The 26500-nt window shown below is 40.6% G+C and overlaps 1 protein-coding gene across 4 annotated transcripts in view; it reads right to left on the bottom strand.

Moving 5' to 3' along the window:
* fam13a (family with sequence similarity 13 member A) overlaps nt 1-26500 on the bottom strand; it is an 83515-nt gene that overhangs the window by 38360 nt on the left and 18655 nt on the right. For 3 of the 4 annotated variants that reach the window (XM_054778443.1, XM_054778444.1, XM_054778446.1), the window contains exons 5-7: nt 25484-25634; nt 18284-18346; nt 11318-11544 (exon numbers count right to left, since the gene is read on the bottom strand). In XM_054778443.1, coding sequence (XP_054634418.1) covers nt 11318-11544; nt 18284-18346; nt 25484-25634 — 441 coding nt within the window. The remainder of the gene's footprint in view (nt 1-11317; nt 11545-18283; nt 18347-25483; nt 25635-26500) is intronic. The other variant, XM_054778445.1, reaches the window with a different exon arrangement.

Here is a 26500-nt window from a genome sequence, read left to right as displayed (position 1 = left end):
GAACTCCACACAGAAATACCCAACAGAGATTCGAACCCGAGTCTTCCTGATCTCCTGACTATGACTGTGTGGCCAACATGCTAACCACTAGAACACTGTGCGGCCCTTTTTAAGAAATTTATTTTATAAATTTAATTTTAATGATTCCACATTCATATTTAGATAGATTTAAGCTTTATATTTGTTTTATTATATCTTTCTCAGCATTTCTTAACTTAGCATTTCATTATATATATATATATATATATATATATATGTGTATTTATTGTATTTATTTATATTTATAATTGGAACCTTTTAAGTTTCAGTGTTGCACAACATAAATGTATAAATGTATAAATGTAATAAATCATGTTAACTGTCAAAGTGTTAGCATTTATTTAGTTGTAATGAAACTATTTGACTTCCTAAATAGCTCTTCCTTTATGCATTAAAAACAGAGACAATACTGATTTCAGTCATGTTGCTTCTGTTTCCTGTTTAACTGGGAACAGAAAATAAAGAAATCAGTGCAGTTTCTAAGCTAGAATCAGTCTTATGGCACCTCATCAACATGTTAAGTCGCCAATGTCATGAGAGCCAAAAGAAAGATTGTGTTTTCGGGGGTTTTACTTTGAGTGGTACGTGACGCGCCGCCATGCGTCTTCCTGTTAAGGGGGCAGGGGCGTCCAGGGGAGGAGGTGAAGTCACCCTGGACGCTCAGGCTGCACGTATAAAGTTCAAAACAAAGGATTTAGGTTTCCAGTTGGACAGGGTGCAAAATGGGCCAAAGTTCACTGAACTTCAAACATCTTCAGGAAGGACACAAAGCAGAAGAGACATATGCTTTCACTGCAGCACATTCCCTGAAAGGTCTACATTGTTTTCAATGTTCTGACACTCTCGTGTTCCGCACTGGTGTTTTTACAGTCTGCCAAGCGTATTAAATATTGGCGTGTGTGAGCGTGCGTGCGTGTGTGTGTGCACTCTCGCTGCCTCCGTGCATTGCAAGAGGCGGAAATCCAGCTTACCCACTACCTTACTGTAGGGATAACAACATGCTTTGTGGGACTGCAGAGAAACACACTGATCCTTACACTCAATGGAAAACTACCAGTAACAAGCTAGTCCATCGAAGTTGCTCCGGTTTACATGTTGTGGGTTCTCTACAGTAATCCAGCTTCCTTCCACAGTCCAAAAACATTTGTTTTAGATTCATTGTCTTCAGTGTTTACAAAAACATGCACGTTAGGTTCACTAGGGACTCTAACATCAGCACAATGCAGATATATATATATTATGTCATATAAATTGTCTACAAATTCTGTTAACTTTACCGTTACACTTTTTTACTACATTATAAAATATTAGTACCCTGATACATGTTAAACACAGCAAGTGAACAAACTATTAGCCATTTCTGAGACATGAAGAAGCAGTTGTATTAAATAAACTGTGGACATGTTGAATTGTGTAAGCATGTTTGAAATGAAACAAACCATTACCAAAAACATGAACGTCAGGTTCGTTTAAATTGCTAAATTGTCTTATCTCTGAATCGTCTTCATTGTACAAAAATAAGTACAGTAGGTTTGCTGAAGGATCGAAATTACGTATGTTAGGTTTGAAAACAAATACGCAGTAAACCATCAAATGTGAATACTCAAAACAACAACAAAAAAGTAAATACTCAAAATTGTCAGCGTTTATGGAAACAGATGTATAATACAAACGTACATGTTCGGTATATTGTCTTTGGTGTTTATGGAAATAAGTACGCTAGTCAGTCGACGGCTAAATTGTGTTCAGTATTCATGAAAACACGTAGATTGGTTCATTGATGGCTCTAAATTGTCTTAATTGTGAACAAAAACACGTATGTTAGGTTCAAAGACTGTAAACTGTCTTCGGTGTTGACGAAAACACGTATGTCAGATTTGTTGATGGCTCTAAATTGTCTTTAGTGTTTATGCAAACATGTAGTTTAGGTTCGTTGAAGTCCTTTCCGGTGTATAAGATGCACCGCCGTATAAGCCGCACCCATTACATTTAGAGAGAAAAACACATTTGTACATACAGTATATAAACTGCACCAGACTATAAGCCGCACATGTCTATGTGATAAAATGGCATGTTGTGGTATGCACGAGTCCATGAGAACCAGGCAGCTCTTTATTTGACAGGAGCCAATCATGAGCTATGAGAAAACTCAAAACGAGCTGATCAAACTATCGAAAATCGCAGGAGGTCATTACTCAATATGTATAATCTTAGAAAGAACGGTAAATTCATCACACAGCAACTTAACACTCAAAAGGTAGATAAGAAATATACAAGGCAAGTACCAATAGAAATTTAGAATAAAAAAACTAAAACTATTTTAACTTCTTCCAATCATGCATTGCTTCCCATCAAAGCAGTTCATTGGCCATGGTTGCCACCAGAGAGAGCTCCAGAGGGAGCCAATCATGCCTCCCTTCCATATCAAACTTCACTGCAATCTACTGCATTTCATAAATACTTAGACAATGATTAGATAGTGACTGCATTAGCCTGTTAATTGTAAGTTGTATTTTGAAATCGTTTCCTAGCTAGCTCATGCGGTTACAGTAGAAGCTATGTTACTGAACTGTACTGTGACGTTTTAGCTGTCTAATCACTCATGTAACACAGTACATCGTAGTGAAGTCTGTTTGCTGTGAATTATAGCCACCTTAGTCCACCAACAATTATATTTTGACTGTATTCAGCATGCAGTATCGATGGTCCGGAATTGTCTGTGAGCTGAATAAAACATGTGAACAACATGACCATATGTGGACAGCACACCATTATCAAAGTTTATTCAAATAGAAGCGTAAGTGCCAGCTCTGCTCACTTGCAGTAAATGATCTAGCTAGACTACACACGCTTAATATATTTTAATTTATGCTTTTACTGAGTATATTTCACACTATGTGTTTGCACACCTTGCATAACTGCATGAACCCTAATGGCACACCACAAAGTCATTACTACACTGATGAATTGTACTGCATGGAATAAGCAAAATTATTCAAGTAACTGAAAAGTTGAGTATTACAGTCGTCCCTCACAATATCGTGGTTTGATTGTCGTTCCCTCGCTATATCGACCTCCTTGACTACTAAAAATCGACATGGGTATTTGCCCTGAAAAAGACATACTGGTCGATCACTAGTAAGAATACAGATGGACTCATGCGATGTATTAACAACACAACAAGACGTGTGCCATATTGTATGCTAAGCGGTGAATGCACTCAAACCGAGGCAAAATTGGGACGTAAATTTTCAACTTTAACCAAAAAACACGCTAACCGGCGCAGACGCTAACAGACGTTCCAGTTTGCAATAGATTCATTGAAGACTGTAAATCAACTTTTACAGCAAAAAGTTAATAAGGTTTGTTTGAGATTCTTAATTAGCTATAGTGCACAAAAACACACAAAAAAAAACATGTACAGATGCTGAATTTGCTTGTTTTCAGTGTTTGCCAAACAAATACGTGTTGCGAAATGGCAATGCTTTCTCTTTTACAGTATCTTAATTTGACTAGACAGACATAAACTAGACAGACATAATTTTAATTTGTTGGTATTTTAAGCTGAAATTGAATGTGTATTTTTTATTTCCAGGCCAATTAATTAATTAAGAGTGGTGTAGTAAAAGTCGCCTATTGCTTCTGTACAGTCAGATGAATGGAATGACAGCCATCAGTCTTCCCTGACAGCTTTTTGCCAGCGATGCCGCCAGCGCTCAGATTCGCACCACACCGAGACGTTCCTTACTCCCACCTCGTTCCGAGGAGCTTCTAAGAAACGTGCTGGTTGCATCACAAAAGAGCCAGCCAACCATGGCAACCACACACAAAAGCCAGCATGCATCAAGCCTCCGCGGCGATGCCCAGAGTGCAACAAGTTCACACGGCGTTGCTATGTTGGCTCACGCGGCCCGTGTCATATTTCAGGTGGAGGTGAGACTGTGGTGGCATTTATTTGATAAAATGAGGAGGTAAAGAAATGTTAACGATGCTGGATTTTAGTGTGAGTTTCTGGCACTTGAATGGAGTAAGTAGACTCAAGTTAGGGCTATTTCCTGGAGTGAAGGGCATTTAACATTTTAATCATAAGAATAAAAAAAACACATATTCCATTGATGGCGTTTCCCAGGATGCCGTATACTGTCTGTGCAGACAGGCTCAGCTAACACATCCCTATGGAAAGTGAGAGCGAGCTGATAAGAAGGTGTGACGGCAAATATAAACATTAAGAAACGCGCTCACGGAAAATTAGCGTCTATTCGCTATGGAATTGAGACAAACTAGCACGTACTTAAAAGGAAGCTACTACTTTAAGGACACGTATAATAAAGACACCTACGCATTAACACTCCGAAGAAGGCAGAATGGAAGCAAACAGCATCCACTCTTGACCGCTTCAATAACACACGCACACACCGAGTGCAGAGCACACGTGGCATTTGTAAAGCTGACAGAGTTAAGTGTTGCGGAGCATTTCAGCAACGGAAAACAAAACAATGTGATGTCTGTAGACCAGAAGTAAGCACAAAGTAAGCAAAGAATTTGTACAATTTTAGTTTTATTCAGTACGGGTCAAACGATGCAAGTGAAAATGATTAAGACAACAAAGTGATGGAGCCTGCTGAATAATTTAGAATTAGGGATGAAACTGTATCTGTTTTATGCATAACTCATGACAAAATATATTTAAAATAGAATGATCATAATTATTGTATTAACAGTGCACATAACTTTATGCACATAATTGCGACATTTATTTTGCTATAACAGAAAATGGCGGAAGGCTAATCAATTGATGGCATTTTTGTGCCTACGAAACGGACTTTGGTCATTGTGCGGCCAACAATACCCTGATAATATTGAATATTTTCTCATAACTGTAAATATGTTGGTCACAATTATTATTTTTAGAAATGTTCATAAAATTGCATCTCTATTTACAATATATTGATATAATATATACTATAATATACATTATATTGTATTATACTGGTGGCCTTCAGTTTACAGCGTTTCGAAGTTACAGTTTCGGATTGTATCGGCCTGTCATGAAGACTTTTGCAACACCACGGCTTCATGAAACATCCACCGCTGAGAAAGCGAGAGAAACTCCCACGAGAGGTGGACTGGTGTGCTTTGGGTCATTGTCCTGCTGCAGAACCCAAGTTGGTTTCAGCTTGAGGTCCTGAACAGATGGTCGGACATTCTTCAGGATTTTTTGGTAGACAGCAGAATTCATGGTTATGAATTCACAGCAAGTCTTCCAGGTCCTGAAGCAGCAAAACAGCCACAGGCCATCACACTACCACCACGTTTTACTGTTGGTATGATGTTCTTTTTCTGAAATGCGACGTTACTTTTACGGCAGATGAACTTTTTGGAAGGTTTGTAGCCCATTACAACTTTTGCCTCGTCAGAACACAAATGTTCCCCAAAGGTCTTGGGGATCATCAAGATGTGTTCTGGCAAAATTGAGACAAGCTTGAATGTTCTTTTTGTTCAGCAGTGGTTTTCATCTTGGAACTCTGCCATGCAGGCAGGTTCACTGCCCAGGTGTCTTTCTTATGGTGGAGTCATGAACATGGACCTTATTGGACCTTTTTGGATGTTGTTGCGGGGTCTTTTGTGACTTCTTGGATGAGTCGTCAATGCGCTCTTGGGGTCATTTTGGTTGGCTGGCCACTCCTGGAAAGGTTCACCACTGTTCTAATGTTTTCGCCATTTGAAGATGGCTCTCACTGTGGTTCCCTGGAGTCCCAAAGCTTTAGAAATGGCTTCATAACATCTTTCAGGCCGATAGATCTCAATTACTTTCTTTCTGTGGGGGGGGGGGGCAATCAATTTTTCACACAGGGCCATTTAGGTTTGGATTTTTTTCCTCCCTTAATAATAAAAAGTTTAATTTAAAAACTGCATTTTGTGTTCAGTTGTGTTGTCACTGGTTAATATTTAATTTTGTCTGATGATCTTGACACATTTAATGTGACAAACAAAAATAAGAAATCGGGGCAAAAACTTTTTCACACCACTGTGTATATTCATACTGTATATATTTGATTATTAGTCCACTACGAACAAAATCTAACAAATCAGATTCGACTATGAAAATCCTTAGTTGATGACAGCCCTGGTAACGTCTACCTGGACATTATAAGGATGACGTGGTCGATGAACAGTCGCAGGCTACTGTCACATACTGTCACATCAAAGCAGCAAACTCAACTGTCTTCTCTGCACACAGCCCCACACACATGCAAGCACACGCACGCATGTGTGTGCGCACACAGTCGGGAATTATGTCACATTCAAAGACGGTTGGAAACCACAACACTAACACTCAGTACACAGTCGTCCCTCGTTCATCGCAGTTAATTGATTCCAGACCTGACCGCGATAAGTGAACTGCCGTGCAGTAGGCTTCAATATTAATAAACAGAATAGTTTCGTAGTTAGAGCATAGAAAACCCGTTTGTGACTTTCTAAATACGGGTTTTAACATTATTAGAGCTCTGTTGCAATAAAGTAACACCTCTATAGTCACTTTTACACTCCTATTATTCTTTGTTTACATGAACATTGCGCAGGCTACATGATCACTGCAGGGACATAACAGATGGCTACCGCTAGCATAGCAAGCTACCAAACTAACTAGTTAGCCTCTCCAATTTAGTTATTCTAAACTTTTAAGAAAGTGTTTCAAGAAGCCAAAAACTTACAACTTCCACATGGAATGAGAGCACATCCTTTTTTTTTTTCATTCATTCTCAGCCATGGCTGTAACCAGTCTCCATGCAGTGAGAAAGGTAATGTGATCTAACGTCATGTCTCAACATTACTGATGCCTAATGACCAGAATACTATATATAACTTGTCTTTCAATATTTTTTTTACTAATAATAGGCCATAGTCAACCACAAAACAGCAATCATTAATTATTTTTTTCCGAAACGCAATATAATGAGGGAGCGATATTCAAACCGAGGAATGACTAACTACCATCCTCCGAAAGGGACAGTAATATGAGGCAGTGTAGTGACCGTATTACATTGACATGGAAAGGTTGCTTATGGCTTTAAAAAAAAAAATGTTTTTATTACTGTTACAATGAATTCTTGTATTTCATCTTTTTATGACTTTATTTCATAGATAGATAGATAGATAGATAGATGTTCTGTGTACAGTGTGAGTCACTTTGGAGTTAATTTAGGCATAATGTAAGTATTAGATCCGCCATACACCACACCTCGACTTACATCACAGTCTAGGAACGGAATTTGTACGTAACCCAAGAACCACCCGTATAGTATGTCAACAAAGTATTGGTGAAAAAAAATGATACAATACTAGCATTATTTCATATTATCAAAAATACATTTGTACAACTAAAGGCCTCTCTCCACCTTAATAAACACCTTACCCTTAATAGAGCCCTCAGTCTCTCAGTAGCTGTTACATGACAAATTATGGTCAACCATCTATCATTTGTTGTTGTTGGTAAATACCATCGCAGGCTGCTGACGCACATTACCGAGTTCTTCTGCTACACTGTACACCCGGCACTGAAAAACGAGATGACGGGGAGAATGTGGGGGTCTACCTGAAGATTTACTGCTGTGCTGACCGTGTAACCAAAAGCTTATTTTTTACTCTTTTGCGTATGTGAGAGGCAATCTGGCGCACCGGATTAAAGAAGTTTGGCCTAGGATGAATAAAATAATGAGGAATAATGATAACATTATGTTAAATATGGTTTGTTTTAAGGTGAAGAACACCTCTCAAATAGTGTGTATCTATGCCAAATGTACGTTTAGAAATGTACCTACAACAGAAGTGAGCTTATACTGGTAGGAGAGCACCTCTAACAACATCACTAAACTTTTATGTAACACTAACGTATCGGGTGCTGACATGCTACTAAAATGTGATTTGCAGTGGCGCTAAAGGTCAGCGTAGTAGAGGACATGTCATCTCTCAATTTACAGTGTAAGCATCACACATATTTCTTTGCTCCATTTCTTTTACTGTAGATTTTTATCGTAGCAACAACCATCTGGATAAGGGAGCGTCAACTTGCGGCCCATGGACTAAATCCGGGACGCAAATGATGTTAGAATAGCCCGAGAGTTCAGTGCAAAAATTCAATTTGAAAGAGTTCAAAGTTCAACAATCAGGTTGCTAAAGACAGCAGAGCGCTCGTTTCATATAGAGCAGTGGTTCTCGGTGGCCCAAATAGCGAACATTTATCAACTCAAACCTTCTCACATGTCTTATATTTAAAGGGTCTGTTTGCAACACAAATGAGCAGCAGGGGTCGGATGCTGTCTTTCCCTTTGTGGCATGCTCTTCTCCATCAGATATCTGCAGCTGTGTGTTGCATGGATGGCACTTGATTTCCTTCCACTTCCACTCAAGCTCTCGTCATATAGAAAAAACAGCATAGTACTTTCGTCATATAGACAACTAGACGAAGCAGAGCGCCTCTGTCATACAAACCATCTTTGACTAGTGTTTTTGCAGCAGGTCCTTAAAATAGCAGAATAGTCCTGTCATATATAGGATCTTTGACATTGCAGTACGTCCTTAAAAACTGCAGTGCTCCTATCATACATAGTGATTCTCAAGTGGTGGGCTACGACCCACTTTTGGAGCCATCAGTGGGTCACCGGTCTTGCCCAAAAAAAATTGTGTTATGACCCCATGTCCCTGAATGCACATTGCACCTGTGCTATTTGCTTGCTACTCCAACACAAGGTGCATGACATGTTTATGGGCGACTTGGCCAAGCTTGAGCAGGAAGGGAAGGACATCGAGTGTGGACTTCACTTGCTGTTTGTCACTGAGGGCTGATGGTGGGTCCTGATATAGAGGATCTTTGACCAAACAGTAGGTCCTGAGAAACAGCAGAGCACTTCTGTCATATAAAGTAGTGATTCTCAACTTGTGGGTCGTGACCCACGTTTTCAGTAATAACTTAATGACCCGATGTCTGTGAATGCACCTTGCGTTCTTGTCTCTGCTATTCACTTGCTACGCCGCCACGACTTTGTCAAGATTGAGCGTGAGGGGAAGGACATGCTGTAAAAGAGCACGCCATAAAGAAAAAGACGGCGTCTCTTGCAGCTCATGTTGTGTTGCAAACAGTCCCTTTAAATATAAAGATATTTGAGGAGTTTGAGTAAAAAAAAATTCAACAGTTGGGTCACCGCTTGCCATTGAGGGGTGATGGTGGGTCCCACAGCCAAACCAGTTGAGGACCACCGATATAGAGGATTTAGGTAGTAAAGGTTATCTGATCCAGTTTGTTGTGTGACGTAGCTAAAGTCAAAAATCAGACAAGGAGGGGACGTGTTCGTTGTCAGCACTGTGCTGAGCTCAATGTTCAGACAGTCTCTAATGATTTTGAATGATTGAAAGGGAAGTTGGGGGTCAAAGGTAATATTGAGTTCCTGCACTGCTCATCAAAGCCCAGATTTTGAATGATGTCATCACACAGTAGACAGTTGTGTGTGTTGCACAAGAGGGTGCGTTCTCGAACACAAGTTCCTGTATGTGTTCCCACCTGTGCCTCCCATTCCACCCAGCAGACATGGTGATTCCCGCTCCAAGCTGCTGAGGAGGCAGTCCAAACAACAGACACCCAGCTGCAGTCCTGCTATTCGCAGAGACCCTAGGACACTCGACACCCAGCCTGCCCAGTTTCAGATGCTTATAATAGACTTGTGTGCATGCCAAAGGCTCAATGCCATGAAGCTTCAGGCTTTTAGATCCTTGATTGCTGTCAAACACGCACCTTTTGCCCCCTCCAGTCAGGCTGGGATATATAATCCCTCACTTCGCACAAACAGTGGTGCTAACCTCTTTACCACCGTCCAGATACTGTATATTGATATATTGATATATTGTTGATTAATTGTATCTTGAAGCAAGTTCTGCTTTGGACCGCAAAGAATTAAACTATGGTAACATGACGTGAGCGATGGTAAGTTAAGCTACATCACGCTATGGCACCGTTCCTCCGGACAGCATTATTGTCACGTTCGTCAGTGACCTGTCTTCGTGCTCTATGTTGCTCTAGTTCCTGCCTTCTCCTGGCCTGTGTTTTTTTCCCTTGCAGTCACACCTTGAGCGGGCTGGAGGCGGGGACGCTGGGCACACCTGTTACTGATTACTCGCCATCCATTTAAGCTGACTGCTTACAGCTGGACGCTGCTGGTTCTTTGGTTTTGACAACCACCGCCTGCTCACACGTGGACTCCTACCACGCTGCCAGCCTTTTCCCTGTTTCTGGTTTTTAGCCAGGCTAGCCCAGCTGTTACCCAGCTACCCAGCCAGCTCCTTCTATTGTGTTCTTGGACTATTTTATGGTGACTCTTAGTTTTGCCTTTTCTGCACCATCGCCTTCTGTTACTCTGTTGGATTTTGCCTGCACACTTGCATTAAAGTGTTAAACTACGTCTAAAGCTCCCTGCCTCTGCTTCTGGGGCCCCAACCCCATCTCCACTCGTCACAATTATTCTGATCAATACAACACAAACTATTATAGAAACAGGAGTAAAGAACATCCAACTTCTCCGTGCAGCATTACATTATTGTCATCAATACAACACTGACTACCATGGAAACATGAGTTCAGAACATTCAACAAATCCTCCAGGCAGAGTTGTTCTGATCAATACAACACTAACTAGCATGGAAGCAGGAGTTCAGAACAATCCACAACTCACCCAAACAGCATTTTTCTATAGTATAATACGTTTTCTCCAGAAGAAGTGTCCAAAAACAAAGCTCCCTAAACCAAAACTGCTTTGAGATTAATAATAATAATTTGGTATATTGACCAAACAAATACAGATAGGAAATACCCTTATCGAATGCTCTAATTTGGCGTATGACACAGTGGACATGTAGTTTGTTGCCAATTTTGGTGAACTTTGAACCTTAGTGCACAATTTTTTTTTCCTAATTGGAGCCATTTTCATTACTAGAAAGTCAGCAACATTCAAAGAAATGTGTTCAAAGAAATGTGTATTACGAAACATCATTTGTCTTTAAAACAGTTCCTCTGGTTTTATTTTCTTTTTGAATTGCACTTTGGGTCAGATCACATGCTCTCGTGGGCCTTATTTGGCCCACGGGCCACATTTTGAGCACATGCAAATAATAGTCCAGATAATCCAGTTTGAATGTAATATTGTACTTGTTTTTCCTACTGAGAACATGTTGATGTAAAACTGCATATAGCGGCATCATGATGTACCATCTGGCGTACTTTACACACCTGCCAAGAGGTTCCCTGCCAACGGAGAAGGGCCTGACATCCAGGTTGCTGTGGCAACAGGCAGGCATCGGGGTGTCTCTGTGAGGCGGGGGAGCCATCTCCACAACCTCGTGGCTGGTGCTTGTCACCTCTGACGGTACGGCGAGAGGCCTCACACCTCGAGGTGGCAGGCCCGCCGGGCAGGTGGGCTGGGGGGACACGCAGGCACTTGTCGTCGCTTTCTTCACCTGTTTGACAGAAATGCGATGAAACGAAATGTGAGGCAGTGTGTACACTGCTGACATTTGTGCACTCGTCCACCTGATACCGTGCAATGCAACCTTTGCTCAGGACGCAATAAAACATGCATTCACAAGCGGCAGGCGACCAGCAATAAAAGGCGGCCAAAATGTTAAAACTCTAAAAGGCGACACCGTGTTTGTCTTACCATGCCGACCTGGAGCGGGTAGAGATGGCGGGTACCGCCCACCGTGTTGTAGGCGAAGAAGCGTAATCTCACCACGACCACTTTGCGACCGTTCTGCATTGTCAGCCGGGACAAGAGCAACTAGCTGCCAGACTGATAGAGGCGCGAATCAAACTGTCCTGATGTCACGAGTATTGACGCAAGTGTAAACGCTCAGTGCTTTCATTTGAGTGAAAAGGCTGCTTTCTTTCCTTTTAAGCCAATTATCAGTTGGACATTTCCATTGAGGGCGATCGCTAAATGGCTTGTTCTCAAATGTAATCGACGCTGCATCCATTTAGGCTGTTTTAGCTGCCCATGGAGCTAATGGGCCAATCTTGCCAATAATTGGCACTACTGATTCTTCAGCTTGACCTGATTTGAATCCTTCCGGGTTTAAGTATTGATTTGCTCTTTCAAAAGGAAATGAATGAGAAAATGCGCTTATTTTCCTGTATGGAGCTGACGTTCTATTCTCTTCAGCTATGTAGAAAGAAAATTGTAACTTTACATGTACTTGACACCAGGATTGCTTAAATACATCAATATTATTCATTTCAGCTGGGATGATTACTGATTAGAGGTGACAAAAAACATGGCTTCTAACCCACCCTGCTACATCAAACACACTTTATTGCCAGTAATTGCAAATACTGTACGCCCCATACCACAAATAAGAACCTCCCTTTTCCACGTCAGCAAAAACTGACTGACAGTACCATTTATTGTGGTAGACACCATTAACACAACATGCAGAGAAGGCACGGCACCTGTAAAGCTAAAGTTTATGGTCTCTGTAAGTATGCAATTAATAAACACCCTACCCCACACATCATGTGTATCATGTTTATGGCACCCCCCTATGAGTTCAAAATGCTAAGGAAGACATGTAGTACAGATATTGTCAAACTTTTACAGTCATCAGACAATGACATTAGGGACTTTAGCATTTTAGCACCTAAACATTTTAGCATTTAACTTAGTCTCCCAAATTTCATGGTTTTGTCAAGTGCACACAGTTTTATGCCTATTGTTTTACAGTGTTTCTTTCTTTCTTTCTTTCTTTCTTTCTTTCTTTCTTTCTTTCTTTCTTTCTTCTCATACAGTATGTCATAGTTACTGTACTTATTTCCATTTTGCACTGTTGAATCTTAAGGGGTTTCTAAGTAGAGATTCAAAACGCAAAAAGAAGAAATGGGAGTGAGACAACAAAAATTTTCACCAAGCAATTTCTTGCAAACTAGCATTAAAGTGAATAGGCTGGTCATCAGCTGATCAAAAGTTTAAGACCACAGCCTTTAAAAGCCAAAATCCTAGCAAAAATGTGGATTAAATGTAATTTTCAGTCAGGTATTCACACTGTCATGATCGCTTGATGGCAAGAGCAAAAAAGCTTTCTCTCTTTGAACGCGGGTGGACTGTTGAGCTGCACAAGCAAGGCCTCTCGCAGCGCCATTGCTGCTGAAGTTGGACGCAGTAAGACTTTAAACTTTTTCAAATATCCTGAGGGTTATGGAACAAAAAAGTCTAGTGGTAGACCCAAAAAAATGTCATGGGCTCTGAGTCAGAGGATCCGATTGGCTGTCTGTGCAGTCCAATAACCATCAGACGGCATCTGCGAGGGAAGGCTTTAAGAACAAAAAACATCTTCAGAGGCCTCGCCTCCTTCGACGCCAAAATACTGCCTGTTTATAATTTGCACCAAAATAGCACCAAACATGGGACATTGAAAGGTGGAAGAAAGTTTTATTCTCTGATGAGAAAAAAATGCAACCTTGAGGGGTCCTGATGGCTTCCAATGTTACTGGCATGACAAGGAGATCCCACCTGAGATGTTTTCCACACGGCACAGTGGGGCGCCATCATGACCTGGGGTGCTTTTTCCTTCAGTGGAACAATGGAGCTTCAGGTTGTGCATGGGCGTCAAACGGCACATGGCTATGTGGAGATGTTGCAGAGGGCATCCCTCATGACTGACCGGCACTCGTCTGTGTGGTAATGGCTGGCTTTTTCAACAGGACAACACTGCAGTTCACAATGCACGCCTGACAAAGGACTTCTTCCAGAAGAATAACCTCACTCTTTTGGACCATCCTGCATGGTCCCCTGATGTAAATCCAACTGACAACATTTGGGGATGGATGGCAAGGGAAGTTTACAAAAATGGACATCAGTTGCAGACAGTGGATGACCTTCGTGAAGCCATTTTCAGCACCTGCAGCAACATTCCCACTAGCCTCCTGGAAACACTGGCATCAAGCATGGCCAAATCAATTTTTGATGTGATTAACAAGAATGGTGCAGCACTCATTACTGAGTACTTTTTTGAACATTTTATTTTGTATTCTAGGGTTTTGTTTTTTTTGGAGCTATGGTCTTAAAAAACTTCAGATCAGCTGATGAACAGCCTATTTCACTCTAATGCTTGTTTGCAAGAAATTGCTTACTCAAAACATTTTTCGTCTCACTCTCATTTCTTCTTTTTGCATTTTGAAGCTCTACTTAGAACCTCCTTACGATCCAACAGCGCAAAATGTAAATTCTTGCAATTTTTCAACTGCTCTTAAAATTGTGTATATTCTTTCTTAAATAACTAAATCTACATTAAAGCTACATTAAATGGTCAATGTTTAATTAGTTGCTCAGTCCAAGAGGTGCCCCTGTTAAGATGATTTCATTGATGGCTGTCATGTTTTTCAACCAGTCTTTTTCATACATTTGTTTGTCAGTCCTCTAACTGTGTAATAATAGCACAGGCAACACATGACAAATACAGTACATACAGTGTACATGTTTGTGTTGCTGTCCAAAGAAACAACAGTTCCTTACATCCATGTCAGCTTAATGACAACTGAGGCATGTTTAAGGCTTTAGTATTGACTTGTGATTCTGTTTGGTATCACTAATCTCATTTTTTATAACCTTAAAAGACCTTCCAGGCACGTTAGGCCTTGAAAGCGAGACAGATTTATTGAGTAGCAATAAGTTAATGAGTATTGTGACTGAATAGAATATTATGATATCCTGATAGCACATGAATCATGAAGGGGTTTTAAAAGAGGAATTACTGGGATTCATTTGCAGCTTTCACAAGGAGGTGTAAAAATGTAAGCACTTTCCCCATGGTCTTTAAAACATTAAGGATTGTTGTGTTTATCTAAACAGGAATTCATTTCCAAAAGGTCCTATCACACAGTAAGTTCACTATCAAAACATAACTCAGGTTAAAAGGTAAAAGCCTTTGGTTTCTTCTGTCTGTAGGAAGAAAGCAAGAACCCTACAGGCTTTTACTAATATGCAGTCCAAGATGGTTGAGGGAGGGACAAAGGTTGACTACTTTCTTTGGTGGTCAAATAACTCAGTCAACAATACTTACAAGTCAAATCTTGATTGACTGAGTTATAATTGGCTAACAAATAAAGAGAACCTTTTTTCCCCTTTTACCACATAATTTTCTTTAATTTTTGGGGTGTGTTTAGCTTTGACTAGGTTGATTTAGTAGGTTGTTAGGTTTTACTAGTAACAGTGGTTATCTTCTTTTTACACGTGATGGGAAAGGATAACCTTATGTTAACTTTAAGTTAAACAAACTTGAGGGTTCTATAGTTTCAGGCACAGTAGTAATATTTTCGTCATTAAGTCATCCCTACCATGTCCACCACAATCCTGAGTTGCTTCTACAGATGCACTATCGAAAGTGTCCTTACCGCCTCCATCACTGTTTGGTACGGTAACTGTACAACACGTGATAGGAAGGCACTCCAGCGGGTGATCAAGACCTCACAGAACATTGTTGGGGCAGCCCTCCCCTCACTGCAAGACATTTATAAATCTAGAGTCCTACGCAGAACACACAACCTCATCAAGGACAGCACACATCCACAACACTCATTATTCACACTCCTACCGTCAGGCAGACGCTACAGGAGTTTGAAGTCCAGGACCACAAGGCTGGCAAACAGCTTTTACCCACAGGCCATCAGGCTTCTCAACGAAGCACTCGCACACGCCGCACGCAACACACGCACACACTCATAGCACTTTATTTATTTATTTATTTATTTATTTATTTATTTATTTATTTGTATTATTTGCTTGTATTAATGTCTCTTCTGTTGTTGTTGCTTAATTTATTGGTATATATGTTTATGTGTTTATGTTTCTTATGTTCTTATTCTTTCTTGTGTTTTCTTTCTTTTCTTGGGAGAATGAACAGAATAAGATTTTCATTGCATGGTATAACTGCTGTTTTACCATGCACATGACAATAAAACTCTTGAATCTTGAATCTTGAATCTTGAATCCCGAAAGGTCTGACGAAAACCGAAATGTACAACAACGGAAGCAATTTTTCCTTTAGGAAATAATGTAAATCCAATTAAGCCGTTTCAGGCACCTAAAATATTAACAAAAAATACATTTTTATAGAGAATAATTACTTTTACATGCAGAAACCAATGTGTATTAATTATAAATTACGAATGAAATGGACAACATGCATACAGGTTACATTGAAATGATCCATGTTACAATTCACAATTCCACATGTCCAAAAAGGAGTAGGAAGAAGCAGTGCTTATGTAAGCCTACCCCCTCTCCGTCTCACATCAATTGCTAATACATTTGTTCATTTCTTGTATTCAACATGCACTACATTACGTATTTACATTATTCTTCCATATAATAAAAGTGGTTGTATACAGACAAAATAAATAAAATAAAATCTTTTTCCCTGTTGTTATCCAAATCTATACCATTCTGCAACCCATTCGCTTGTGATCTTTATAGCTAAAGGTTTCCACTTTGAGGTCTTGCTGTCTTACAGTCTTTTGTGTTGTGTTCTGAGTGTCATTGAATGTAGATACATGGGTTCCCAATTATGGTTCAGCGGGCTCTTGCAACGTGGTAGTGATGTCAAATGTTGAATGTCATCTTCCAATTGCATCGTTCTTTGTTTGTCGGTTGTAGCCGCTATTTTCCTTGTTGTCATGGTGCCCTCATCTTTAACATTTACCTAGATCCTTGATATCTTTGACAACAAGCACTCTTGCCTCTTCTGGTCATCCATTTAGCTTGATGTATGTTTTGCCGTTGGTGCTCCAAGTACTTGTATCTTTCACTGCTTCCTCAAGTCGTGTGCTTTCTTGGCAATGTCAGCGTTGCGCTTTGCCAGATGCTCATCCATGTAAATGTTTGTACCTTTCAGATTCTTTCCCTCTTTCAGTAGTGCAGTTCTGAATTCCCTGTTGGTGAATTTAACGATAATGATGGGTGTGGGTGGCATTGTTTCTGCCATGCAGTGGGATGGAAGTATCGATGGTGTCGATATCTACAACCACTTACTTAGATTGTAGGAATTTGTTTCTTTGTGGAGGGAACATCCGTTTAATCTGGTTCTCTGTTCTGGACTGCCCTGGCATTTCTCCTGGGTATCATTTAATGCCATTTTTACCTTTAATGAAGACTCTTGTTGGCCAAGACAGCGAGGAACGGGGCCAGAGGAGGGAAGGGGACGTCATCTTCGGACTTAGCATTGAGTTCTTTCTCAAGTTCAATAGTGTTTCTCGCTGTCTTTATCTTTATGTAAATGCTGGCACGCACAACTTTGTTTGGCCCCACTGCGGGTTATTTAGCAGTGAAATGCACGGACAGTGAGCCATCAATGCATAGGGTGCTTTGTTTGGGCACTCAATTACAGGGAATGATATAGTACAGGCCAAATGTAACAAAGAAAAGTTTGTTAGGCGTAATATTGCACAATAATCGAGACTCTGTCCAAAAACCGAGGCAAAATTAGCCAAATTTTTCAACAAAAAACAAATCATACAAAAACTGGGGAGTTTGAAAGCCAAGATTTGACTGTACTTTTAATTGACTACCAAAATAATTTACTTTTTATTTCCCTTTACCTGTAAAAGAGACATGGTTTTTGATATGTGAACATTTAGTCAAAATTTGCTTGACAAATGCGGCGGACGGAACTTCTTAAGTAGAGTGTGTCTGAATTTAGAAGTTGACCACGAATTTTCAAAACAAACTTTGCAATTTGAACTGCTCAGTTCAGCGAACATCAAGGGCGTTCCTTTAGATTTTTCTTTGGGTTTTGTAGCTTGGTTTTATATTTGACTATTAAGAATGATTACTTTCTTTTCCCACTTGTGTGGCAGGTAAATACCACCTTTACATTTTACATCAGATGCATTCAGGTTAAGACTGAGGGTTCTATTCTTTAAGGGGTCAACATTAACAGAGGTTAATTTCTTTTTACACATGTACGACAGTTAATGTCCAAATGTGACTTAAAACATTCATCGTACAGGTAATTAAGGTTTTTCCTAATGCTTCATTTCTACTGCTGGTAACAGTTGCCGCTTCCTGCTTTTGTTAATCTTGTGCCCATTGGATTATGTCTGAGAGATGGTTTATTAGCAGCGAGATAAGACAACAAGAAGGACTTCTTGGAAAGGGAGAAGTGATGGTGGTAAAGCCTTAGAATGACAAGTGAGTTTTATGTACTATACCTTCCTTTTCCGGGGCCGTGCACTTGTGGTTTGGTTCTGAGGTTCTGCCTCATTTGTTAAAACCTTGAGAAAAAAAAAAAAAAAACAAAACAAAGGGGGAATGAGATAAAAATTTACAAGAAGCATAATTGTATTTAATAAAACATTGCCTAGTTAGGGATCAATTGAGGTGTTTGCATAGTGAGAGTCAGCGTGAGAACAACCTTCCCTGGCACAGTCAGCTGATAACATCTGCAAAGCTCGCAGAAAGCCACAAACACACACACAAATGGCTTTCTAAGCTTTGGAGAAAAAAAAAAAGGCAAACAGGTTTTTTGACACAGACCTGCGTCACGCTAATCACGTCGCACGCGTCACATGCTTGGTGTTAAAAAAAAAAAAAAAAAAGGCTGATGCAAGAGAATTTGAAGGGCGCCCGTACCTGGGAATGTCCGGCGTAAACAACAAGGCAACATGTACCACAGCAAAGAAATGACTCACAAAATACTTTCCCCCCCCCCAATTCCTAATTCTGTACAGGTCAATGTTAAAAGACACTGCTCAAAAAAACTCACTTAGGAAGCAACACAGATTGACAATCAATTTCACATGCTGTTGTGCAAATGGAATAGACAACAGTTGGACAGCAAGACACCCCCAATAAATAAATAAAAAGAATAAATAAGATAATAAATAAATAAAATGAATTTTTGTGTGCTTTTGTCGTTAGCACATTCAATTACAGTATGTAAAGAACAAAGTATTTAATAAGAATATTTTATGTCCATCAGATCTAGGATGTGTTATTTTAGTGTTCCTTTTATTTTTTGAGCAGTATATTCAGCAGCACTTTCTCCTTAAAGTCTCAAGGTGTAATAACAAGCTTTTACACAGATGTTGCACATTTTGCATCAAAGGATCCAGCATTTATCCACCTTTGCCTTTTAGATAGAACCCAGCCAATGTAGAAAAATGCCGTAACTGTGCATGCTTTCACACAGCGACATGGTATCTCAATGTATATGGATACCCTAGCGTCTGGTGTGACGTATAAAATAGTGTACTTTTAACACAAGAGGGTGTACAGGCGTCAACCGAAGAAGGTGGACAGGTGCAGGTTCAATGTCATCACCCCCCATTCTGTGTCTATGCTGTTTATTCAGAAGAGCGAAATGTAAAAATGCAGCATGGAAACGTAATTCCCGTATATATAGGCGTCATAGAAGGCTTTGGAAAAGTGCCGGTTTGGTTCCCTATTCCATGTTCATTCTTTTTAAACCAAAGGAGCAAACAAACAAGGAATTCCCTTACACACAGATGCCACCACCCCCCCCGTTATGGTTCTGATACAAAGAAACCTTGGTTAGCATCATTCATTCGTTCCAGAAAGTCCGACTCTAACCGAAACGGACACCAACTGAATCAATTTTGTGCATCATGTAAATCCATTGAATTTGTTCCAGGAATCCAAAAATGTTAACACAAAACACGCTTGTACAGTTTTACAATTATAGTTTTACATACAGTAAACAATTCCAAATGTATATAAATATATATAAATGATGAATGAAAGGGATAAATGAACATTTAAGGTTACTTTTACGTTCACTGAAGACGTGATTCTTGACGTGACATGATGTGACAGCAAGACACCACAGGGACATCACCTTCTTGTTGTGTCATGAGTTATTTCTCAAATTCAATAGTGTTTCTCAATTCAGTAACGCAAATGGAGCCACATAAAGTTTCAAGTGCCAGTATTTTCATAAAAACGGTGAAAAACACTATTGAATTGAATTGAAAACGTGTGTCTTGCTGACACGTTGTGTCTTTGGAAACACACGAAGAATTCAGTGAAGGTAAAAGTAACCTTAAATGTTCATTTATTGCTTTCATTCATCATTTATATACATTTAAAATTGTTTTATGCATGTAAAACTATAAAAACGTGTTTTGTGTTAGGGTTAGATACATTTAGGGTTACATACATTTTTGAGGAAAAGGCTTCTTGACACGTCATCTGTACTTCTGTGAAGAAGGTGTCGGACGTTTCGCTCCTCATCCAAAGAGCTTCATCAGCAAACTAACAAGTGCTGGTAGCCTAGGCCTTAAATACAGTAAGAGTGGGCGGAATTGGTGTGCCAACACCCTCCTCCTATTGGTTCCTTACACTAAGCCTGGGTGGAGTAGTGGTCTAATCCTCTCCTGACATTAGCACCTCCAATAAAAGGGAAGTGTCGCTCCCTGAGTTGGGTATGAACGACTCTGATACTGGCTCGTTAGCATCTATTGTCCTGGCTCGGCCCTGGCTCCACCTCATTTGCAAGACTAAGAGCTGTGGGTTTCGGTCTCAGTAACCTGCTGAACACAGGGTCCAAATTAAACCTCAAACCACCATTCACCATCAAAACAGATGGTTTGAAAGAGGAGTAAAGGAAGCTATTTTTGTCAAACAACAGAACCCATCATTGAATCGGAATGGTGGTTTGAGGTTTAATTTGGACCCTGTGTTCAGCAGGCCAAAACCCACAGCTCTTAGTCTTGCAAATGAGGTGGAGCCAGGGCCGAGCCAGAACAATAGATGCTAACGAGCCAGTATCAGGGTCGTTCATACCCAACTCAGGGAGCGACACTTCCCTTTTATCGGAGGTGTTAATAGCAGGAGAGGATTATACCACTACTCCGCCCAGGCTTAGTGTAAGGAACCAATAGGAGGAGGGTGTTGGCACACCAATTCCGCCCACTCTTACTGTATTTAAGGCCTAGGCTACCAGCACTTATTAGTTTGCTGACGAAGCTCTTTGGATAAGGAGCGAAACGTCCAACACCTTCTTCACAGAAGTACAGATGACGTCTCAAGAAGCCTTTTCCTCGATGGACAACTTCTGTACGGCTGAGAGCCTACACAGACATACATTTTTGAGATTCAAACGCTGATGACATCATGGACGGGCTATGTAGCATTTTGTTAGCAAAATACCTTCTTTGTTAGAAGCCAAGGACATTTTGTGCTAAAAATACATTTAACAACACAGTTGGGCTCACGCAGTGTATTGGTAACGCAACAAGACGGGTGCCATATTGTACACTAACTGGAAATGCAATTTTTTGCACTGGTTTGACTTCATCACCAACCCATTCTGTGTCATTCTGTTTATTCGGCGAAATGGAAAAATACGGAACAAAAACTAAATTCCCTTACACACAGGCATTGTCCTGCGCCTCTGTTATAGATCTGATATTACCTCAGAAGGCTTTGGAAAAATCCCAGTTTTGACTCAATCCCTCCATAATCTGTGTCGCTTCTTTTTCATCAGAAAAGCTAAGCGGAAAAATACAGAACGCTAATGGGATTGTCTTACACGCAGGCATCATCCTGCCTCTGTTATGACTCTGACATTACCACAGCTTGCTTCGACTTCATCACCACTCCATTCTGCGTCTGATCTGTTTATTCAAAAGAATACACACATTAAAAATGCAGAACGGAATCTCCTTATGTAAAGGCATCGTCCCGCCTGTTACGGCTTTGATGATACCTCAGAAGGTTTGACTACATCTCGTCACATTCCATGTCGGCAATGTTAATTATGAATTCTGATCATATGAAGGTATTTACAGTGTTTTCATAGGCATCTATTTGTTTTGCCGCCTTTATTCAAGTGGACTACACAGTCTGTGATTAATTGGAACACGGCATCTGTTAGAGCGGAAGCCACTTATTTGAGTAAATACGGCAGGTAAGGCTCGTCATGGAAGCTTTCTGGGTTTTTTCTGGGTCATTTCTGATAAAACCTCACAAAACTCACAAAAAATGAGTTTAAATTTCAGACCCTGCGCACAAAAGCCAAATGAACAAAAATGTTGACGTGTCTGTGGTGCAGAGAGTAAATGGAGCAGCAGCATCAGCAGTGTGTATCATGTGTGCTGCCATGGTGGGGACAGCCTTGGCAGACTTGTAGGCGTTCTTGTGTATGCGCGCATGTTTGTGGGCAAGGTGATCTCATTGGGACTGAGGGGCTTCCTAAAAGATCAAGGTGCTGTCACGTGGCTGCCACATCATAGACGAAAAGAAAAATTGCAGTAACGTGTGATGATAATAAAGCCACTGAAATTATACGTGGGTCCGAGCTGTATCCAAAGTGCCCTTTCATGCATGGTGTGATATCAGACAGTGTTTGATGATGCTAAAAACAGCATCAGATCTACCACATGAGAGGTCAAGCGCCCCCCTCCGAACCTGGCAGCCAAAGTCATGTTTCAATGTGCCGTCATCAATCACCAATCAAGACTTTGTTGTGAAGGATTTCTTTCCTAAAGTGCAACTTCAGGGTGACTTCAGGGCAAATTCTAAAAGTTCCTTGTGCAGCAACTACGCAAAAGCATAATAAAAAAAACAAACTGAAGTGCTAACTAACTAGAGAATAACTAACCTAAACTACATCATTTTTTTCCGCAAAAAAGTAGCACTTGCACAACAAACCAGGGTGTTTTGGTGCTTTTTGTGCAGCTTGCTGTTCTCTAGCAAGGGGCTGGAGACACAACAGCACTGCTGGGCTCGGTTGCTGCTTCACCCTGTGGGCATCCAGTTTTGAGCCACGCAAGGCGAGGGACTGATGGTTGATTGCTGGGCGTCGAGATGTGGAACGGTTGAAGTGCCAATTCTAATTGAACCATCAAATGTGTTGGTCCATTCATGGATTACACAACACTGTGACTTTTGCTGTTTGGCTCCTTGTTGGGTGCTGGATCATTGGGCGTTTATAGACGTGTGCATTCGAGAGTTCGGGGAGGGTTGGGCTGAGTTCATCTGCAGAGGTGGAGCTGTGTTTTAGCTTTTTCCTAGGATTTCGCCAGGGGGCCCGACGTCTCTAGCTTTTCGTGAGTAGTGTATATTGAACACAGGAAGGAAAAACCACCAATCATTTTCCCCATAGGAACTAATGGAAATAAAAAGGTGAAGTTGTCACCATCGTAAAGCTATACAGGCAATGTTTTAAGCACCGTTGTCACGATCTGTCAGGCACAAGTTGAGGCTGTCGAGTTCTTGACCGCAGTATGCAGAGATGAGGCGGTGGCGTGCAAAAATACAGAGTCTTGAATAATGCAAGTGCAGGTACTCATAGCAGCAAAACAAAAGCGACAGAGGAAAAGGCTCTGTGGAAAACAACACGAAAGGTAGAATCAAGGTAAGTAAACTCTTCTAGGTGACAGCACTGGTAAGGAGACAAGGTACAAGGGCAACAATAGCAACAATGAACCAGCGCCTCACATTCGACGGCGCTGGCCTTTTAACCGCCACCAATGTTAATTGACGGCAGCTGAGCTGCCACCAGGCAGCCTCTTCCTCCCCGGAGAAGACACAGCCCGCCAAAATAAGAGCGCAGGACAGGAGACGCTCGCTCCTGTCCTGCAGAGCGTGACAACCATTTTCTACATTCTTGTCATACAAGTGTAAAAAGAAGCTAACCACCGTTGAAAACAATAAATCTGCCTGTGAGTGTTTTTTTTTTTTTTTTTTTTTTACATCAAAATGTTGACTCGGTTTGCGTTTTTCCCAGTTAGCATACAATATGTCTTGTGTCTTTTTGTTTTATTATTACACTTCCAACCGTGTTCTTAATTTTTTTAAATAACAAAGCTTGCCAAGTCAAGCGAACCAGGAAGCACAAGTCAGCTCTGTCGGCCGATATGATTCTAAGCGGTTGACTCTGTAGTTCTTTGCTAACACAGTTGTGCCACAAGTCTCAAAAATGTAAACACAGAACACGCTTTTATAGTTTTACAATTCTAGAAAACAATTCTAAATGCATGTATATGATGAATAAAAGGGATAAATGAACATTATTATTTATTACCCTAGTCACACTACAGGTAGAATAAGCCAGAATGCCGTTGCAATGAAAATTTGTAGTTTATTCCTAGATATTCAAAGCGCATTCTAAAAGTTTGGACTGCATTCTGAGTTCCATTCTTGTGGCTGACCCGAATGTTGTGAGCATGCTGAAAACTTTCAAAGTGGATTCAAAGTGGAAAAATATCAAACAGCATTTACGTATTCTAACTTAATTCTAAATATTCTTACGGTATTCCAACAGCATTCCAAACATTTCTGATCGCATTCGGGAAAAAAATGCAGCCAGCTGCCACTGAAACATCACTATGAAGCATCACTTCATTCAAATCACTTCATACGCCGAGAAAAAAAAGGAGCTAATGTAACTCCACCAGCAGCTGACCAGGTGGAGACAGTGCAGAGGTGCTGAAAAGAAACCCAAGATGCCTACTGAAATGTCACTCATCATTGACACGTTGGCAATTCACATTCACATCATGCCGCCAAGGAAAAAAGGAGCCAAGCTCCACCACCGGCACATCACGTCACGCCGCCAAGGAAAAAAGGAGCCAAGCTCCATCACCGGCACATCACTTCACGCCGCCAAGGAAAAAAGGAGCCAAGCTCCACCACTGGCTGTCGGCACATCACGTCATGCCGCCAAGGAAAGAAGAAGCCAAGCGCCACCATCGGCCGCCGGCACATCACATCATGCCGCCAAGGAAAAAAGGGAGACAAGCTCCACCACCGGCTATTGGCACATATTGTCATGCCGGCAAGGAAAAAAGGAACACAGCTTATGAATTAAAAATTTCATATATATTATAGGCTACACTATCGCAGCTTTATGTTATAGGCGATACGCTGAGGGCCAGTAAGAAACTACGCTTTTGAACACCCTTGATTTAGACTCAGGGCTGCTGACGTCTTGTGTGCCGTCATGGATGACGAACACCTGGCTTTTGTGAGACTTTAGAGACCTATTTTTCCCTGCGAAATGTCCATCAGGGTAACAAATGTGAGCTCTGGGTTCATTTGCGCAGAGCAAATGAGTGTTGTGTTCTGTTTCGTGCCAACGAGCAAACGAGCCAATCAATAAGAGACATGGTGCACAGAGGCAGACACAAATCTTTCAAGGGGCCACTTGTGACAACCTTTACTGCCATTGTGATCAATACGTGATGCTTTCATTTTAGCCACAAGTTATATAACTTGCTATCCATATGCTTCCGCCCTACTGGGTAAATATGCTAAGAGAGTGATGTCACAGATCAGAGAGAGTTGGAGGAGCATCATGTCATGATGTCAGCTTTTATGCATCCAACAGTAACATACTCCATGTTTAAAAACATAGCATTGCTTGCAGTTTGTGCAAATATGCTCACCTTGACCAGGATGACATCTGGCAGTTCCTCCACCTCTTCATCTTCCTTTTTTTTGTCCGTCTCAAATACGCTGCTGTAGTTCTGGATAAGCTGCACCAAGATCTTGTTGCAGATATTCTGGTCGTTCATGGCCTCAAACCCTGCAGCCACGCTGAAAAGCACACTTTTATTAAAATACTTTTATTTTGAAAAAAATTTATAAATGGGATACGGTAGTGAGCAACCTGACAGTACATCTAATTATATAACCTCATCGCAGATGTAAGAGAGAACAGTATGAACAGAATGAAAGATTATCCTGTACAGTTTATTAGTGGAGCGTGCAGAAGTCGGAGTAGGATTCTAATAAATAGGCCAGCGAGGACATATGAAACCGCACACTTCATCATTTATTTATTTGGCATGGACCCGCCTTGGTGAGGTCACTCTGCTATTGTGTATCATCCTGTTTGTTACTGCAACTTTTTTTATTTTATATCTATGATTTTGATCACTGTACACATTATCACAATGTGGAAAAAAAAGTATAAAGAAAAAAAAGAATACTTTTTGTATAATTTATTAAATTAAATTATTATGGGAATGGATGATTAATTGTTTATGATACATATTTTACTTTATTTTTCATAGAAATAATTTGGATATACAGTAGTACCTCGCATAACATAAACCTCCTTTTAAATAAATTCCACTGAACATAAAGAATTTATATAAAGTTTTTGCATCGTATTACAGAAGAAATTCCATATAACAAAGTGTGCAAGTCTTTTTTTTTTCCAATCAACTTTATTAATGACTGAAGTCGGTGCAAGTTCAGACTAACACTTGGTGACGCTTTCTGACGCATCACGCTCTCATTGGCTGATTTTCGGGGCACCGCCTCTGCTCTCATCTCATTGGCTGAGTTATATAGCACACGTGAGTTTGTGTGAGAGACAGGCTTGTCCCTTCAAACTCCTTCCTCTTCGTAGTCCCCCTGAAACTAACTTAAACAATTAAGTTAAGTTACAAATTAAA

This window comes from Dunckerocampus dactyliophorus, chromosome 6 (assembly GCF_027744805.1).
Source record: "Dunckerocampus dactyliophorus isolate RoL2022-P2 chromosome 6, RoL_Ddac_1.1, whole genome shotgun sequence".
NCBI lineage: Eukaryota > Metazoa > Chordata > Actinopteri > Syngnathiformes > Syngnathidae > Dunckerocampus > Dunckerocampus dactyliophorus.
Note: the sequence above shows the minus strand (reverse complement) of the source record. Positions and strands in the feature narration are given on the sequence as shown.